The following is a 20,646-nucleotide window of genomic DNA, read 5'->3' on the forward strand; positions in this document are numbered from 1 at the left end:
CATATTCAATCAGTGTGATAAAAATTTAACTATGTGACTATTATATATAAAATAGATAACCAACAAGGACCTACTGTATAGCACAGGGAACTAACTATACTCAATATTTTGTAATAACCTGTAAGGGGAAAGAATCTGAAAAACAATATATATATACACATATATATGTATATATATATAGATATATATCACTGAATTGCTATGCTGTACACTTGAAACTAACATGATATTGTAAATCAAATACTTAAAAAAAATTCAACTATGTGAGAAATATACATCAAACACAGGTAATGCCATCTTCTACCTTTGGTGTACAAACATGTTAGCTATGATTATTTATAAAATGACAAATATTACTATCAGTAAAAGAACAATGGAAAGGGAAGCAGTGAATACAGGGAACACAGCCAGGCACTGCCTCCCTTGCTGTGTGAGCTTAGAGAAGTTTGATAACTTCTCTGAGCCTCAGTTTCCCCATCTGGAAATACGGGGCTGATGCCTGGCTCATAAGGCTATTATAACACTCAAGGAAAAGCAAATTTAACATAAATGGATTTACCTTGTGCCTTATGCTAGGCACGTTAGTTTACACCATCATCTCATTTAACCCTCAAAACCAGGGGTCCTCATCCCCCGGCCACAGACAGGTACTGGTCTGTGGCCTGTTAGGAACCAGGCTGAACAGCAGAAGGTGAACCGCGGCTGAGCGAGCGAAGCTTCATCTGTATTTACAGCCGCTCCCCATTGCTCGCATTACCGCCTGAGCTCCGCCTCCTGTCAGATCAGCGGTGGCATTAGATTCTCATAGGAGCGTGAGCCCTACTGTGAACTGCGCATGCGAGGGATCTAGGTTGCGCGCTCCTTATGAGAATCTAATGCCTGATTATCTGAGGTGGAGCTGAGGCAGTGATGCTAGCACTGGGGAGCGGCTACAAACACAGATTATCATTAGCAGGAGGTTTGACTGCACAGAGACCATAATAACTCAATTTCTTGCAGACTCATATCAAAACCCTATCAGTGAGTGGCAAGTGAAAACAAGCTAAGGGCTCCCACTGATTCTGCATTATGGTGAGTTGTATAATTATTTCATTATATATTACAATGTAATACTAATAGAAATGAAGTGCACAATAAATGTAATGCACTTGAATTATCCCAAAACCATCCCCTGACCCCGGTCCGTGGAAAAACTGTCTTCCATGTAACTGGTCCCTGGTGCCAGAAAGGTTAGGGACTCCTGCTCAAAACAACCCCATTGGGGCTTCCCTGGTGGCACAGTGGTTAAGAATCTGACTGCCAGTGCAGGGGACATGGGTTCCAGACCTGCTCTGGGAAGATCCCACATGCCACAGAGCAACTAAGCCCGTGCGCCACAACTGCTGAGCCTGCGCTCTAGAGCCCGTGAGCCACAGCTACTGAGCCCCCGTGCTGCAACTAATGAAGCCCACGTGTCTAGAGCCTGTGCTCCGCAACAAGAGAAGCCACCACAATGAGAAGCCCGCTCACCTCAACGAAGAGTAGCCCCCACACTGCAGGTAGAGAAAGCCCGTGTGGAGCAACAAAGACCCAACACAGGCAAAAAATAATAATAAAATAAAATAAATTTTAAAAAAATAAAGTATAGGATGTAGATGTGTGTAGGTTATATGCAAATATTATGGAAAAAATCCATTAAATTGGAATTAGTATTCCCTTTTTACAGATGAGGAAACAGGTTAAAAAATATTCCAGGGTCACTCAACAAGGAAGTGGGCAGAGATAAGATTTCAAACCAGGACTCACTGACTCCAAAAGATAATGATGCCCTTCCTACCTATCTCAACCTTTCAGACTCAATCTACCAGTTTGGGGCAGTCTCCTGAGCTGGATTCCTCTGCCTCGTCCTGGTTGGAGTCGTCTGGGCATCTGTCAGTGCCCTGGTCCTGGGCATGGGGCACCGGGCCCCTTCGCAACTGTTTAGCACACTCGGATCTTCTCTGCCCCATGGATGGGCCTGAGCTAGCCTTGCTGGCTACAGGCTGCAGGGCAGCAGCGAGTCCCTGTCCTGGCATCCCCCCAGACACTGGCTGAGCCTTGACCTCCAACTCCTCCTGGTTGTGTGGGGTGGCAGGGCCATCACCACCGCCAGGCCCCACGATGTGTCTGGCTTCTTGCTGCTCTGTGGAAGCCTTTCTGGACACTCCCAGGCACAGTACAGGGCTCTGTGGAGGATCCGGGCAGCTGGCTGAAGGGACTCGCCTCCACTGGGCAGTAGGGACCTGACAGGGTCACAGGGGCTGCCTGGCTGGGTCCCGCCCTCTGCAGTGGGCAAATATTCAAACTTCTCAATCCCTGAGGCACAGCTCATCCAACTTCCACCTGGATCTCCAGGCCCACACCCAGTGTCCTTGCAAGAGAGAGGACTGCAAGGGCCTCCCAAGGACTCCACGTCAGCACCCTGGGGGGAGTCTCCCACAGACTGGAGCTTGTCCCCACCAGGGCTCTGACCAAGCCACAAGAAGTCATCAGCCCCCTCCTCATCCTCTGAGGGGGGCCTCAGACCTCCTGCTTTTCTGTCTTGTTCCCACGGACACACTACAAAGATTCCTGGGCCAGCTTCCAGCTAAGATGTCGTGCATTGTAACCTGGAGCCTCTTGGAGGCCTGAGCCCTCCCGTGGGCAGGCACTGTGGGCGGCTGGATGTGGAGCCTGGGGCCGGGCACCGAATCCTGGCTCTCTCCCATAGCTTGCAGCCCCAGGACCACCACGTGGGCCTTGGCTTCCAGGCTAGTCCCAGGAGCACCCACTACCTGGGAGCTGGCACCTTGATGAGCCTCTTCCCTGAGGACCCTCTTCCTGCTGCCCACCCAAACTGGGGCCCCAGAACTCTCTCCTGGCAGGTCTGGTGCCAGGCCTACCATGGAGCTGGTTTCTTCCATATCCTCCTGGAAAAGCCCACAGCTGTTGTGGAGACTGAGAACGGGGTCCTCTGTGCTGGAACCCTCTGCAGCTGCCTCCTGAGACATGTCTGCCCACCGACAGGGGCCCAAAGCAGAAGGCAGGCCCTGTGAGGAGACAGAAAGGGACTTCATCACGGAGGGTCTGACCCGCCAGCCCACTCAGGACACCAGGCCAGTGGGAACCTGGGAGGCAGCCTCCCTTACAGGTGGCACCTCCAGGTACCACTGATGTAAGCACCCCAGGTGAGGGAGGGGAGGCCTGTCTCCAAGCAGGGTTGAGCTACGGCCACCTTTAAGGTCTTCCCCTCTCTGAGAGTTCACACTTTTGCTTAAATGGGCCATAATAACAGCAGTTATCATTTATTAATTAGTTACTTCTGTGCATTATTTCATTGCATGCTGGCAGCCACAGGTGAGGAAACTGATATTCAGTGACTCGCCCAAGGACACGCGCAGATAAGAATCCCGGCTTCTCTCCCCAACAGAAAGCCCCAACAGAAAGCCCAGCCCTAAACCACTCTGAACCAAGCAGACCCGTAATGAGGTTAATTCCCATCACCCTGAACGTCCCCGCCTCACATCGAGCTGGGTCTGACGGACACTCCAGGCCTGTTCCCAGGCCTGACCCGGCAGTCCCCCACTGGCCCACATGCTCTCACCTGGGGTCTCTGGGCTCCACCTCTCGGGGTTCCACCCCCAACTGTAAAGGGCCTGAGAACACGTGAGGCGAGCAGCCCTGAGGGAGGGATGGGGGCGGAGTCTGTTGATACGCAAAGGGCGGTACCCCAGGCGTGCTGGCGTCCCTGTTCCAGCAGAGGACGCTCTCCCCCACCGAGGGCTTCCCGGAGGAGGTGCCTGGTGACGAAGGACCTTGAATGCCTGCCTGCCTGCTTGCCTGCCTGCCTGAGAGTTTAAACTTGTTCCTAAGGCGATGGGGAGTTCCTGAAAGTGCCTGAACCTCTAGAGGAATGTCAGAATCAGATCTAGATTTTTGCTCAATTATTTATTTTAATTATTGTTATCTCAAATATAATTCATATAGATGAAAATGCACACCCGATGCAATGCCCAACAGAGAGATTAGAAATAAAAAGCTAAAAATGTGATCTCACTCCCCAACTCTTGGGAGCAACCTTCCTTCCTTCCTTTCTTCCTTCCTTCCTTTCTTCCTTTCTTCCTTTCTTTCTTTCTTTCTTTCTTCCTTTCTTTCTTTCTTTCTTCCTTTCTTTCTTTCTTCCTTTCTTTCTCTCTCTTTTTAAAAAATTCATATAACTGTGAATAATATACTCATGCTTCTATTACTTGGTTTATTATTGTTAACAGTATCTATTGACTACCTGCTGTGTGATTTCATTAATCAACCTTTCCCCCTTTCTCCTCCCAGTTTTTGTTTTTCTATTTATCTTTTTTTTTTTTTTTCCATTGGTTGCTGTTACAGTCTTCTCTCTGTATGGGGGATTCGGTTCCCCAGCCCCCAGGCGTACCAAAATTCCCGAATGCTCAAGTCACTTATATCAAATGGCACAGCATTTGTATATAACATATGTACCTCTTCCCAAATACTTTGTCATCTCTAGATTATTTATAATACCTCATAGAATGTAAATGCTGTGTAAATATTTCGCATGTGCCCAGCAAATTCAAGTTTTGCTTTTGGGGACTTTCTTGAAAATTTTTAAAAAATATTTTCCATCTGAGGTTGGTTGAATCCAGATCTGGAGCCAGAACATATGGAGGGTCAACTGTATCAGTTTAAATAATAGTCTTAAATGTCTGTTTCTTCCTTAGACTGTATCTCTTGACTCTCCTGTGTGAAATGAATAATTTCCCTTGATTTCCCCTCCCCGCTTCTGCCTTCCTCCATCAACTCAACCTTAACTTTTGCTTTAAGGTTGTTAGCATGTACATTCTCTCTTGTAAACATAATTCAGTTTGCCATACTTTGCCTGTATGTATTTCTTAACATTGAAAATCAAATGACATTTATAACATTATGACTATGTAAATACTTTCATTTCAGAACCAGGGATTTGATAGACCTCACTGAGAGGGAGATGGAATTCCCCAGCACTAAACCTGTGACATGTGAGGCTGAGAAGCTTCCAGGTCAATGAATTACTACACCCAGTTAGAATTAATACATTTAGATATATGTAGATTAACATGGATGTATCTCAAAGACATAATGTTGAATTAAAAAAGCAAATGTTAGTGAGGGAAACTGAGTGCTGGCTATATGGAAACTCTCTATACTAATCTTCAATATTTTTCTTTAAATCTAAAACTCTTCTAGAAAATAAATTTTAATTAAAAAAAAAAGGAAGTTGTAGCGTGATCCATATTGAAAACTCTCATGATATGGCTGCCAGGGTCACAAATGAGGTAAGAGTTGAGACTGGATGTCACCAATGACCACAATTACTGCTCTAAAGAAAAGAATTTTTGGAGTGAGGTGACCTCCCACTATGGAGTGTCCTGGCCATAATAGCAGAGACGTGGACCAGGGCCCCTAAGACCAAGTGGACTGTTATTCTGGTCCATTCAGATAATGGATGTCTCCCACCACTGGGCAAAGAAAGGGGGAATGAAGGTACCACGTGGCATAGAGGATAAAAGGACAATGGTGGCTAATACAAATGGTGCTACTTCAAGCCAGGGACTGGTCTAAATCCTTAACCTATATGAATCCTATGTTTATCTCTTTTAATTTACCTATATTAATTCTTACACCAAGTCTAAGATACTGTTATTATCCCTATTTCATTTTTTAAATGTATTTATTTTTATTATTTATTTTATTTTTGGCTGCATTGGGTCTTCGTTGCGGTGCGCAGGCTTCTCATTTTGGTGGCTTCTCTTTTTGCGGAGCACGGGCTCTAGGCGCGCGGGCTTCAGTAGTTGTGGCTCGCAGGTTCTAGAGTGCAGGCTCAGTAGTGACGCATAGGCTTAGTTGCTCTGCGGCATGTGGGATCTTCCCGGACCAGGGCTCGAACCCGTGTCCCCTGCATTGGCAGGCGGATTCGTAACCACTGTGCCACCAGGGAAGTCCCTAGGTTTTCTACTCCTTATAACGTTTGGTGAAATTCATTGGAAAATTATATGGTGCCATTTGGTGAATGAGACATTTTACTACTACGTTGATTTATTAAATGACTATTGGTTTGTTCAGTTCTATTTGTTTTTGAAACAATTTTAGCAATTTATATTTTCCTAAAATTTGTCCATTTTATCAAGGTTTTCAAATGTAATGGCACAAAGTTGTCCATAGTATTCCATGATTCAAAAGATCTCTGTTGTATCAGAGTTATATTCCCCTTTTCATTCCTAATAATGTTTATTTGGGCTTGTTCTCTTTCTCTCTCTCCTGATCAGTCTTTCTAGGGTGTTTTTCAAAGAATTAGACTTTTGTTTTGTTTGTTATCTCTGTTTTTTTTGTTGTTGTCATTATATATATACATATATATATACACATATATATATATATATGTATATATATATATATATATATATATATATATATATATATATATATATATATATATATATTTTGGCCGCACCACACAGCTTGTGGGATCTTAGTTCCCCAACCAGGGACTGAACCTGGGTCCCAGCAGTGAAAGTGCCGAGTCCTAACCACTGGACAGCCAGGGAATTTCCATTGTCATTATATTTTCTACTTCCTTATCTTCTGCTCTTTCTTTCATTACTTGATTTCTTCAACTTCGTTTGGTTTACTATACTATTGTTCTTTTAACTCCTTCTTAACCTGAACCTTCAGCTCATTTTAAAAACTATTTTTATTCATAATTAATTCATTTAATGCTATACATTCTTCTCTAAGTACTTCTTTAGCTGCATCCTGCAAGCCCTCGTAGGTAATGGTGATGCTTTTATCGTCATTCAGCTATAAGTATTTTATAATTTGTTATAATTTACTCTCTTATTCATGGATAATTTAGAAGTTTATGTGTGCATTTAGGGTTCAAATAAATGAAAAAAATTAAAGCTACCTGTTATTATTGAAAATAAATGTAATTTTACTGCATTGTGATGAGATAAAATGGTATATAACGTTGACTTTGAGAAATGTTTAAGATTTCCTTTGTGAGCCGTTAATATTTGTTGTGTGCTTCAACTACTGAGCCTGAGTGCCACAACTACTGAAGCCCACACACCTAGAGCCCATGCTCCGAAGCAAGAGAAGCCACCGCAATGAGAAGCCCACGCACCTAAACAAAGACCCAACGCAACCAAAAATAAACAAATAAATAAAAATAAAATAAAATAACTTTTGAAAATATTTGTGTGCTTGAAATAATGCAAATTCTCAGTTTAATGGCGTAAGCTTTTCTTGCCTCTTTATATATTAAAGGTTTATAACCACATTTTCAAATCCATAGTAATCTATAGTAATCTGAATCTGTAGAAATCAGCGTTCAGTGCACGAGACAGAAACCACTCCAGGTAGCTTAAGCAAAATGAGCATTAAGTTTTTACAGAGTCATTGGAAGGGCTGTAGGAGTGCACTTGAGGCTGGGCCTCTGGGATGCTCTCTATCCCTAGAGCCGCGTGTATGATACACTGTTGTAACAAGCCAAAGAGTGGAACACAAGCAGTACCAACGCTGACACCGCTTCCTAACATTCACAAAACCAGAGGCCAGTCACTGACACAGAAGAACCCGATGGCTCTAGGATTGTGCTTGTAAGCAATAACAGCCCAAGGAAAAGGACAATGGTCTCCGCCTCTCATCCACCTTCTAGATCTTGCACTGTGGCACCAAGTGGTGGAAGCTAATCCACATCTGGAACACTAGCTGTAAGAGACTCTGAGAAACAGTTTTTAGCTTTCCATCCTCTGCACACTAGGGTGTGGGAATAGATGCCGAGTGAGTCCTACCACATTTTCCTCTATAATATATTAATTTTTCATCTACTTGATCTATCAACTTCTGAGAGGTGTGTTTTTAAATCTCACACCATTATTGTGGACTTGTCAATTTCTCCCTTTACTTCAGTACGTTCCTGCTGTATATACCTCAAAACACTTTTTTTTTTTTTTTTTTTGCGGTACGCGGCCCTCTCACTGTTGTGGCCTCTCCCGTTGCGGAGCACAGGCTCCGGACGCGCAGGCTCAGCGGCCATGGCTCACGGGCCCAGCCGCTCCGCGGCATGTGGGATCTTCCCGGACCGGGGCATGAACCCACGTCCCCTGCATCGGCAGGCGGACTCTCAACCACTGCGCCATCAGGGAAGCCCCTCAAAACACTTTTTAAAGTGCATACAAATTCATAAATAATTTTAAATCTTTTTGGTACATTATAACTTTCATCAATGCCAAATGTTCTTCTTTCTTCTTATTAATGTTATTTTGCTTTAATTCAGTTTTTCTGATATTAATATGAATACATTTCTGCCTTTCAGTCAGTATTTACCTGGTGTAATTTTTCTATTATTTTCAACCTTTATGTGTAGTTTTGCTTTTCACTATTTGTCTTGTAAATGGCATATAGTTAGGCTTTAGAAATCCAATCAGAGCCTCTTTGTCTCCCATTAGTGTGTTTTACCTATTATGGTTGGGACGACTGATATATTTGGTCTATTTCTACCATTGCTCTTTATGCTTTCTTATCACGAATTCTATGCTTTCTTTTTATTCCTTTTGCCTTCTTTAGGACTTGTCAAATTATACTTACCCCCTTTATTTTCCTCCACCAGATTGGAAATTATATTTTCCTATTTCTAATCTTTAACAGTTACCCTTAAATTTATAACATATGAACTTTCATTTATATTTATCCAAGAAAGTCTACACTGACATTTTTGTTCTTCTCCCGAGTAAGACAATTTCCTTTAACATGATTTCATCCCTCCTAAAACATCTCCATTTCTTTGCTATCTTAATTTCGCCCTTTTTTCCCTTTCTTTTAAGACATATAAAATTATTCTTTAAATTTTACAGTCAATACTTACTTCAGTTTATCACCAGGATTTACTTTTTTTTCCCTCTCAGATGCTTCTTGCATTAAACCCATAGAAGTGAAACTAGAGATGGAGTAACCACATGGGAGGATGCAGACAGGATGCAGGCGTCAGATGGTTTCTTTAGAAAATACCTATTGAACATTTGCTATGGGTCAAGACTTTCTGTATATTATCTCATTTAATATTCTCATCAGCACTGTAAGGCATCATTATTCACTTTTTACAGAAGAGGAAAGCTGAGGTTCAAGTAGGTGAAGTAACTTCCCTAGGATCATGCAAGATGTGAAGAGAAGTAGAGCTGGTAGTTCAACCTCAAGCCCAACTCCAAGGAAAGAGTATTTTGGTTTCTGTGAGGTTTTTTTCCCCCTACTAGTAAGTCATTTCTCTTGGAATAATTTTAGGCTCCCAGAAAAGTTACAAACATAATATAATACATAATTAGGTTTATCATAGTCATTGGGTATATAGTACACATTCTCATCACTGGTCCATACAAGGCCTCCCTTAAATTGCTTATGAATTTATGTATTTATTTTAGTAATATAAAACAATCCATGGAGTCACTGCCCAATATGAAAAATAAAACACTGATAAGAACTTGCATCTACAGTCTGGTCCTCCACACTTCAATCCACCCAAAGTGAATTTGAATCCTGTGTTCAGTGTTCTCTTGATTTCTTTTTTATGTAGTTTTATCAAATCTATATCTATTTCCCAAAAGTATATTTTTTCTAGTATTCAATTTTTATAAAAAGGGTACCAGTTGCGTGTGATATTTGGTGATATACTTTTATTTTAATTAATTAGTTAACTTGTTTATTTATTTATTTATTTTTGGCAGAGTTGGGTCTTCGTTGCTGCTCACGGGCTTTCTCTAGCTACAGTGAGTGAGGGCTACTCTTCATTGCGGTGCGCGGGCTTCTCACTGCGGTGGCTTCTCTTGTTATGGAGCACGGGCTCTAGGGTGCGGACTTCCGTAGCTGTGGCAAGTGGGGTCAGTAGTTGTGGCGCACTGGCTTAGTTGCTCCGCAGCATGTGGGATCTTCCCAGACCAGGGCTCGAACCTGTGTCCCCTGCACTGGCAGGCGTATTCTTAACCACTGCGCCACAAGGGAAGCCCCTGGTGATATATTTTTTTTTAAATATAAATTTATTTATTTTATTTATTTATTTTTGGCTGGGTTGGGTCTTCGTTGCCACGCACGGGCTTTCTCTAGTTGCGGTGAGTGGCGGCTGTTCTTCGTTGTGGTGCTCAGGCTTCTCAATGTGGTGGCTTCTCTTTGTTGTGGAGCATGGGCTCTAGGCACACGGGCTTCAGTAGTTGTGGCATGCAAGCTCAGTAGTTGTAGCTCTTGGGCTCTAGAGCTCAGGCTCAGTAGTTGTGGCGCACGGGCTTAGTTGCTCCATGGCATGTGGGATCTTCCCTGACCAGGGCTCGAACCTGTGTCCCCTGCATTGGCAGGCAGATTCTTAACCACTGTGTCACCAGGGAAGTCCCCCCGGTGATATACTTTTCTTTTTCTTTTTTTTCTTTTTTTTTTTTTTTTTTTTTTGCGGTACGCAGACCTCTCACTGTTGTGGCCTCTCCCATTGTGGAGCACAGGCTCCGGACGCGCAGGCTCAGCGACCATGGCTCACGGGCCCAGCCGCTCTGTGGCACATGGGATCTTCCCAGACCAGGTCACGAACCCATGTCCCCTGCATCAGCAGGCGGACTCTCAACCACTGCGCCACCAGGGAAGCCCTGGTGATATACTTTTATCACTCAAAATTATGTTGCTAAATTCCATGCAGACTTGCACTTAACCTTACTGCATTCATTTTGACTGCTGTATAATACTCCATTGTATGTTATTCTAGAATTTCTGTGTCTGTTCTCCTGCCAGTGCTTTTGTGCCAACAGGAACATTCTTGTATCTCCTGATGTACCTGGTAAGATTATCTCTTGAATGTGGAGCTAGGAGTGGAATTGCTGGGTCACAGTTGTCTTAGTTTGGGTCCCCTAAGGCAGAGCCTGAGACAAAAGGGATGCTGATAATTTATTTGAGGAGTCATGCCAGGAAGCAGGAGAGAGTGAGACAGCGAAGGAGGAAAATACAACATAAGGGAGAAGTATTGAGGTGACTGCTGGGGGCTGGTTCCCAGAATTGTGGGCCTGAAGGATGGACAGCAGGGGCATTTATCTGCAGGCTCCTGAGCCCCATTGATCAAGGGATGCCCCCGGGATGTTAACTTCCCTACATTTCTAGGCTGTGCTTGTGGATGGGCTGAGTGCTGCTGCCCCCAGCCACCCAGTGGAGAAAACCCTGGGCAGAAAACAGAAAACTGTGTACTTATGCTGTGTGGGGAGCTGTCAGCACACGTGAGTCCTGAGCTAGGCGGAGGGGGATTACAGCTGTGGCTTAAAGGTGAACTAAGGGGATGTGACACTGGCACCAGAGGCGACTACTAGATAGGACGGGTGAATGTTGGAGTTTACACACTAATGCTCGACGGTGTTCCTAAGGAGTTGTGCCAACTTACACTCCCACCACCAACGTGGGAGAAACCCAATGACTCTGCATCCTAACAGTGCCGTTTTCTCACTTCTTAATGACCACTTTCTTTTTCTTTTTCTTTTATTTTACTTTTATTTTATTTTATTGAAGTATAGTTGATTTACAATGTTGTGTTTATTTCTGCTGTACAGCAAAGTGACTCAGTTATACATATATATATTCTTTTTCATATTCTTTTCCATTATATTTTATCACGGGATATTGGATATAGTTCCCTGTGCTATACAGTAGAACCTTGTTGTTTATCCATCCTATATAAAATAGTTTGCATCTGCTAGTCCCAAACTCCCAATCCATCCCTCCCCCACTACCCTCCCCCTTGGCAACCACAAGTCTGTTCTTCTATGTCTGTGAGTCTCTTTCTATTTCATAGATAAGTTCATTTCGGTTAATGACCACTTTCTAATTCTTAGTAGCCTGCCTCTCTCTCTCTCTCTCTCTCTCTCCTTCTTCTTTCTTTCCTGCAATAAATATTTTTGGGGGGGTCATATATTTCCTTTACATTTTTAAGGAAAAACAAATCTTTTATTTTTTCAAGGAGTAGTTTATCTGTTGAGAGTGTCAATTGCCTGGGACTTCCCTGGTGGTCCAGTGAGTGAGACTCTGCGCTCCCAATGCAGGAGGCCCGGGTTTGATCCCTGGTCAGGGAACTAGATCCCGCATGCATGCTGCAGCTAAGAGTCTGCATGCCGCAACTAAGACCCGGCGCAGCCCAAAATAAATAATAATTTTTAAAAAAGAAAGTGTCAATTGCTACAGAAGAACCTGGAAATATAAAGACTAAGAAAAGGCCCAGCATATCACTTGTATGTGGAATTGAAAGTATGACACAAATGAACTCATTTACGAAACAGAAACAGACTCACACACACATAGAAAACAAACTTATGGTTACCAAAGGGGAAAGGGGGTGGGGGAGGGATAAATTAGGAGTTTGGGATTAGCAGATATAAACTACTATATATAAAATAAACAACAGGGCCCTACTGTATAGCACAGGGAACTATATTCAATATCCTGTAATAAACCATAATGGGGAAAAGAAAAAAAAGAAAGGGCCCATCGTGAAGCCCGGGGGGTATTGGTGACTCCAGCAGGAGTGGCTGGGCTGGGTGTGCGGGTAAGGGGTGAGGGTTGAGTTGACCAAAACTCAGAGGGATAAGGGGTGGGGTGACAGAGGGAACCAAGCTGGCAGTTTGATAGCAAAAGGAAAGAGGATTGCAAGGTCAAGGGGAGAGGATTTCCAGAAAAGGGAGCATTGAGTTTACAGCCAAGTGAGAAGGAAGCAGGGAAGAGGAGATGATGGAGATGCAGGAGCAAGGGGCTGCCTCAGTGTTTAGAGCACGTGGGCAGTACAGCTCTCTCCTCTTGCGCAAAGAGCACTGACTTTGGAGCCAGCCAGATGTAGGTTCAAATCCCAGGGCTGCCGTTAGTGAGAGGGCGGCAATGCACCTGGCAGAGTGACGTGAGGAGCACCTAGACCAGTAGCTACTCAACACTTGGTGGTTCTTTCCCTCCCTTCCCCCTCCCAAAGTGTCTGAGGCCCAGTCTAGATTGGCAAGCTGGGAGGTGACACTTGGCTGAGTGGCTGGAGGGCTGGAAATTCCATGCATCGGAGGAAGGGAAGGGGATGGGGAGAGCTGAGGCCTGGAGCCCAGATGGGAAGAAACAAAGGGGCTCCTGAGAATCAGGGAGAGACAGGGTGCTGATGGAGGAGGCTGAGGTGCTGCTCGTATGGCAGAGAAGTTGCCACTGATTGAGGGCTCCGGGGCTGGGCCTTCCTGGCTGGGCACCAGCCGAGTGAGTAGATGTGGAGTCCTGACACAAAGGGCTTTGTCCTCCCTGTCCAAGAGGCGCCATCTCCACTCCCAGCCTCTAGCCAGCTGCTGTGACCCATGCTGGGTTCCTGCCCCGCCTGGTCCTCCTCCTACCTCCCCCTCCCAGTGTCCTGGGGTCCATCCACTGAGTCCTCCCAGCCAGCAACCTGGAAGTCAGACTTCCCTGTCATCAGCTGAAAGGTCTATCAATTCCACCTCTCCCTCTGCTTTTCCCAGCAGTTCCCAGGGTTGGGGGCCTTCCTGGGGCACCAGGCAGCTCTCATATGGCAGGATTCCCTCCAGTCAATTACCCAACAGGCTGGGCCTTGGCTCTGCTGTTTCCCTCTGGCTACCACACTGGACTCCACTATGGATTCATCTAGGGGGAAGCTCAGTCTTCACTCCCTGAGATGAGCTGATTTTTGTAAATTGGCTTCTCCAGCAGCTGGGGAGGGCCAGAGAGGACAAAGTTCATTTTCCATGGATGCCTTTGTGCACTTTCTTCCACCTGGCTTCACAGGCTGTGGAACCCAGAGAATGAAGGGACTGAGCTGGACCACACTGAGCGGCCAGGAGGCGAGCCCCCCCCTGGAGGGAGAACAGAAGTCACAGGGAACTAAGCTTCCCGGGAGGCGCCCCCTGCACGGCCAGTTCCCAGCCAGCCCCTGCCAGCCAACAGCAGCACTACTGCTGTGCACTGCAAGCCCCAGACCCGGAGATCTTCGGCAGAAGGCAGTGGGGCTGCTCGCTCGTAGGTCACCATGCTGTCCCCTCCACCGAGCCCAGCCTGGACGGGCCTCTGGCTCAACATCGCTCCGCCTCCCAGGTTCCCTGATTTGCTGAAGGACATGTTCCGGGTTGTTGACTCATGAACTGGAAAACCAGAAGCAGACCCTCTGGGCCCCAGGCAAGAGGCTCCAGAACACAAGGATGCAGCTCCTTGTCCTGAGGCTTGGTCTCGTCTGAAGGTGGAGATACACCACTGGATCTCAGGACTCTGCTGAGGCTGCCAGCTGCCTGGACCCCAGCCCCAGGGGCCTCCTCTGGGCACTTTTGCTCCTCTGACTCAAGGTCATGCCACTGGCACTGTGAACTCTATAGCCAGGGATCCCAGTCAAGGTTGCTGGGCACCGCTGGGCCTCTCTCTGACAGAGCCCTCCCAAGATGCTGCTTGAACCCGGCTCCCCCTCTAAGACCTGGGCCATGGTTGAAGGGACTGGATTTCCTGTGCCTCTGAGCTCTCGGCAGCTGAGGCGATCAATGGCCAGATGCTCCAGGGTTCCTGGTCCCCATCCCACAGGGTCGTGGACAGATGCAGTCAGCAGTAACCCCGGGCTGTGGCCGCTGCAGGTGGGCATGCCTGGTTTTTTTTGTTTGTTTGTTTTTGTGTGTGTGTGGTACACGGGCCTCTCACTGTTGTGGCCTCTCCCGTTGCGGAGCACAGGCTCCGGACGCACAGGCTCAGCGGCCATGGCTCACGGGCCCAGCCGCTCCGCGGCATGTGGGATCTTCCCAGACCGGGGCACGAACCCGCGTCCCCTGCACCCGCAGGCGGACACTCAACCACTGCGCCACCAGGGAAGCCCTCATGCCTGTTTTTATGCAAAGCTGCTGGCACCCTGCCCAAGACTGCTGATGGACACACGTTGTATCAACATAACTACTTAGCACTGTCGACCTTGATCACCTGGCTGAGGTTGCGTTTGCCAGGTTTCTCTGCTGAAAAAGTTACTCTGTGCCCCCCTTCCCCCCACCATTGTACTCAGGAAGGCAGTCACTGTGTGTAGCCCACACTTAAGCAGTGGGGAGTTATGCTCCACCTCCCTGAGGGCGGAATGTCTACATAAATTATTTGGAATTCCACATGGGGCATTTGTCTCTTCTTAATCATTTATTTACATAATTTATTCAGTCATTTATTTGTATCAGTAAGGACCCATGGATATTTATTGTACACTTTGGGTTGTAATCCAATGCTACTTTATTTCTTTTGTCACTCAAACTGGTCCAGCTTTGGTCACCAGGAGCTCTTTCAATTGGCTCCTATGTCCCTTTGACATTTGACGTACCCCATCATTGTATGTGTGTCAGGGGATGGGTATATTTCCTATCTCCTTGGAGACTTTTGATGTCAGATATCAGATGCAGCTGAGTCTCAGACTGACCCATCCCCCTTCACTCACCCCTGCCTCTTGCTACTGGGCTTCCACATCCAGAGCCCCGGCTGCACCTCTGACCATGGGGGACCTCAAAGCTGCTGGACACACCTGAACTTTGGACCCTGCCCTTTGCTCCTTCCCCAGCCACTGCCCTGCAGAAACAATGCCCTTTCCCCTGGTTGAGTCTGTCTGCCAGTTCCGGCCCCAGAAAACTTTGTAACCGTAGTGACGTAACTGCTGTCCTCAGTGTGTGTGAATAAACTTATTTAAAGAACAAAACAAAATAAAAATTCTGCCTCTCTATGATCTTTGCAACCTACCTTATCTTCTTCATTCCTGGACTTTAGATAAATGTCCTTTTGCCTAAAACTGTTTTTATTACTCACCCTCCCATCTGGTCAGGGTAGCATCAAGGTCTCTGCAATCAACCAGACTCGGATTCCAATCCTAGTGGCCCTGGGCAGTTATTTGACCTCTCAATACCTCAGTTTTCTCATCTATAAAAGAGAAATAATAATAGCCTCCAAACAGCTACCATTGAATGAGCCCCCCAAGGTATATTAGGTGGTAACTTATGAGATGCACCTAATACTCTTAACACACATAGTAGGTGCTCAATAAATGGAAGCCATTACCACTATTAGTAGTGGGAGTAGTCCCAGTCTCTCCCTCAAATCCATCCTCTACTTCTAAAGCTCATACATGACAATATCACTCTTCCATTCACAATCTTTCCAGAATCCAGAATCCAGAACCGCCTGGGATTCAAGATCTTACAGAATCTTGCCCTGCTCTAGGCCTTGGGCTCATCTTCCTTCTCAACCCAAATCTCACTAGACTATTCATTGTTCCCCAAAGAGGCTTGCACTTCACACTTCCCTGCCTTTGCCTGTGCTGTTCCCTCTGCCAGGTTTTCTTATCTGGTGACTCCCAGGTTGGAAAGAGCATGGACTTCGAGTCCCACAGACCTGGGTGTAATCTGCATTTGGACCCTGACTCTGCAGCTTATCAGCCATGTGAGCTCAAGCGAATTCTCTAACCTCTTCAAGCCTCATTTTCCTTACTCATAAAATGATGATGATAATAGTAGTCATTTCATAGGAATGTTGTAAAGATCTCAGTAGATAATCCATGTGAAGCATGTCGCATAATGCCCAGCACACAGAAAATACTTAATAAATGGTCTCTGTCTCTCTTCTTACTAATATCAGGCAGCCAGAAGTTGCCTGCTCTGCCGGGCTCTGTTTATTGATGGATTCAAGGCTAAAAATAGAACTGCAGCCTTGGGGAGTAGGTCCTTCTGGAGCTGGGAATTGATGCCCTTGGTACGGTGGATGGGGAAGGAGACAGCTTCTCCCTCTGGGGGCTGCTCAGAGAAACACAAATCTTAGTGCCTCTGGCCTTTCTCCTTTATTCCCAGGGCAGGCACGTGGAGGCTGGACCAGCCCAGGCTGACGAGCTCTCCTAGCAGAGCGTTCTGCAATCCCACAAGCTGGCTTCTAACTCCAGAGCTGACATTCACTGGCTCTGTGACCTTGGGATGGCAACTTTCCCTCTCTGAGGATCATTATTACTCCTAGCCCGGGAAACTGACAATGGTAATAACAAACAGCTTACATGTACAGGGGCATTGAAGTCAAGGACCAGCTCTAGGACTTTGGGTGATGACTCCCCTCTCTGAGCCTCGGTTTCCATATCTCTGAAATACTCACAGTAATTCTGACCCTACAAGGCTGTCATGAGGGTCTAGAGAGGCCATGGCCAGCAGTCGCTGACAGCAGTGGAACCTGATGGGAACCTGAGTTATCTAATGGCGCATCTTCCCACCTGAGGGTATAAGGAGCTGAGACAGAAATTCATTTGAGCTGTCTGTAGCTATTGATCCACCAGCTTTGGAAAATGCAAAGAAATGCGTCCAGGAGAAAAATACCTCGTGTTTTTTGCTGCTAACAGGCAGGCCCTGCCGTGGATAGACGACTTGTGTGCAATCGACTTCCCTTGCTGTCAGTTCAGTGCTCTGGGCGAGTTGTCTTGTCTCCCAGAACAAGATGCTGAGTTAACTAAAGCAGATCCTGAATTGCGGGCAGGAGTCTCCATTTTCCCTTCTGCAGTAGTAGTCTTAACAGTGAGGTCAAGGGCAAGCAGCTGGCTTCCAGGGGCATTGAGCCCTCCTTCTCCACAAAGACACAGACGTGGGGGGCTCGGATGGCCCACAACCTCCAGGCCACACAACCTGGGTTGTTTCTCCCCTTCTTCCCTTCCTGCGACAGGCCCTGTCAGCCTGTAGCCCTCCCTTATTTCTGACCACGAGATGGATATAGAATTGCGTGACAGTAACATTAACGAAAATACACAATCCCATCGCCTTGCAGTCCTCAGGGCAGGAACATAGTACAGCAGTCGCTGCAAGAGATCAAGAGCCTGGGACCAGGGCGCCACATGAAAAGGGTTCCTTCCCAGCCACCTGCAAACGGTGCGCCTGACAAGGGGAGAGGAAATCGTGTTCTCCTACATGAAAGTTGGAAGACTGGATGGTCACCTAAGGCCAGCAAGCCCTGTAGGACTGAACCCACTAGGCAGGGGGCGCTGATCCAGTGGCATCTAGGAGGAGATGCTTGCTCTGGATTCTCACTCTCCTGGGTTCGGATCTCGGCTCCACCACTGGGGAACCCTGGGCAAACCCCCTGGTTTCCCCGGTGCGCATATTTATTTGTTTGTCGGCATATTCACAGTATTCTTGCTTGCAGACAGTGGAGTCCACTCTGGCCAATTTAAGTAGAAAGAGAATTTACCTAGGGATGTTAGGCTCATTGGATGATGGAGAACTGAGCTGTAGATGCAGCTCAGGAGCATCTCCAAGAAGCACGTTGCAGAACTTGGACAGATGGGGGAGCTGCTGCTGTCACAGACCCCGGAACCAGTACTGCCTTGGCCACCACCCAGGCCAGCAAAAGGTGTGCCCCACGTGTAGCTGTTCCCACACATAGCCCATCTCCTGGTTGGTTGGTCTCAGGGGGTGAGTGTGATTGGAGGAAAGTAGGTCACACGTCTGTACCCTTCAAGGGGGGCTGACTTCTGCTTCGGGAAGGAGAAACTCAAGATATAAGGGCTCATCAACATATAGAAGGGAATTTTTTTAAACTGTTAAGCAGTGATGAATGACAAATGTTCAGTATGTCTTTCTTGTCTGTTTCCCCCACCTTGAACGAAAACTCCATGGGGCAGGTATCTTGAATGTCCTGTTCGTCTCTGTATCCCTAGCACCTAACATGGAGCCTGTGATGAATACACAGATAAATAAAACGTGGGTAATGAAAGAACCACCTGTACTTTGAGGCTACTGGCCAAATTACAGTCTCTCAGGGGAGTCACAGCTTCATGCCTTTGGAAAAGCTGCTCCTTCTTTATGGCATGCCCGTTCCTCACAGACCCTTGCCTGAGGGTGAAGTTGTCTTCATCTTTCATTTCTCAGTTTCGACACCTCCTCCTAGAGGCCCTCCTTGATGTACAGCTCCATCCCTACCACTGCTGTCCTCACCACCATCACCACTCTGGGGATGCCCTGGGGAGCTGGTTTAGTCTGGTGGTTAGGAAGGCAAGCTCTACAGCCTGACTGGCTGATTTCAAATACTGGCTTCAGCTCTTACTAGCTGTTGGAGCTTGGATAAGTCTTGTAATCATTCTAAGGGTCGTTCTCCCCATCTATCAAATGGGGATAATAACAGTATTTAAGTCACAGAGTTGTTGTGCGGCTTAAATGAGAGAGTGTATGCAAATTCTTAGAACGGGGCCTGGCGCAGAGAGAAAGCTCAGTCCACTGCTGGTGCTGGTGCGACCCTTACTGGTCTGGCACTTACTGGGCAACATCGTGACTGTGTTCATGTCTGTATCCCCAACTTGAGACCTTCTGGAAATCAGGAGATGGGGTGTCCTTTACTCCCTCCCCCGACCTCTCCATGTGCCTCTTTTACACATGGTGTTTGTTGGTTAAACAATGAACTAAACCAAGGAAATCACAAACACAAAGACTGATAGATGAAACACTTAAAGTTTGTCTATTAGAAAACAACTAAAATTAAACTGTCCCCATGGAGTGGGGAAAATGGCAAATGCTTAATGTCTATATTACGTAAAGATTTCATACACGGCAATAAAAAATATCTGAGTTGCTAAGAGAAATCCGGACAAAGGTCATGAGCAGGCAAGTCAGGTGAGGAAATAGAAGGAGTAAGTAAACATGCAAGAATATTCAACCTTCAGTAGGAGAAATACAAATGAGATACCAATGAAAGCAACAATAACATAGTATACAGAATTCGATACGGAATTATTTACAACACTGAAAAATGTCCAATTGCAGAAGAATGGCTACATAAATAATGACACATTGATTCAGTCGCACGTCCACTATGAAATAATCATGAAAATGTTGAAACAAGTGCTTAGGCTACAGTAAGTGTACAAGCAGACTGCAAAATTAAATTTAAAGCATGATCACAAGTGCAAAATGTTCATCTGGACTTGATGAAGCCTTGGCAGAAGCTTTCTGAAAATTTCAAGAAAATGAAAACAGTTGCCTTGATTTAAAAAAAAAGAAGCTTTGCTAAGTATCCACCATACACCAGACACTATGCCAAACTGCTTCCACGTACGTGATCGCACTTACTTCCCCAACTGTCCCCAAATCCCTATGAGGTAGAAACTGTTCCCCTTTACAGGTTAGGCAACTAAGGCAGAGAGAGGGGGGCAACAGGCTGCCCGAGGTGGTACAGCCAGGAATCGGCAAAGAGGGCTGCCAAGCCTGGTGTGCTGGACTCCAAGCCCAGGCCTCTTTCCAGCACATCAGATGTGTAAGATGGATGGGGTCCAGTGGCTTTTCTTTCTCTTTAAACATTGCCTTTAGTGCTGTTTAAAGGTCCTTTGTGCAATCAAAACACAATTAAAAGAACAACCGAAGCTGTCTCAGGAAGGCAGCTTAGCCCTGTTCCCTCCGGAGAGTTCTGTGGACCAGTGCCCCACCCCGCCACTGGCCGACGCCCTAACAATACCAGGAAACAACCCTGCTGGATCTTCTGTCCCTCTTCGTTGGATTAAACACTCCTGGGGAGGCGCCTGGCCTTTCTTCACAAAGACCCTCCTTCCATCCCTGGGAGTCCCAGGAACTCTGGCTACCCCTGCAATGGGGA

The 20,646-nt window shown here is 46.3% G+C and overlaps 1 protein-coding gene and 1 pseudogene across 2 annotated transcripts in view; both read right to left on the reverse strand.

The window, feature by feature from the left end:
* Window positions 1–3,008, reverse strand: part of SPOCD1 (SPOC domain containing 1) — a gene marked incomplete at both ends in the record, with an annotated part of 28,487 nt that extends 25,479 nt beyond the window's left edge. Inside the window, 3 exon segments of the mRNA XM_082612894.1 lie at window positions 1,845–2,218; window positions 2,221–2,533; window positions 2,535–3,008. Coding sequence (XP_082469020.1) covers window positions 1,845–2,218; window positions 2,221–2,533; window positions 2,535–3,008 — 1,161 coding nt within the window.
* LOC309799101 (methylosome protein WDR77-like) overlaps window positions 1–20,646 on the reverse strand; it is a 460,959-nt pseudogene that overhangs the window by 360,988 nt on the left and 79,325 nt on the right. The gene's annotated exons all lie outside the window — the stretch shown is intronic.

Source organism: Mesoplodon mirus (genome assembly GCF_964341445.2).
Source record: "Mesoplodon mirus genome assembly, chromosome: 3".
NCBI lineage: Eukaryota > Metazoa > Chordata > Mammalia > Artiodactyla > Ziphiidae > Mesoplodon > Mesoplodon mirus.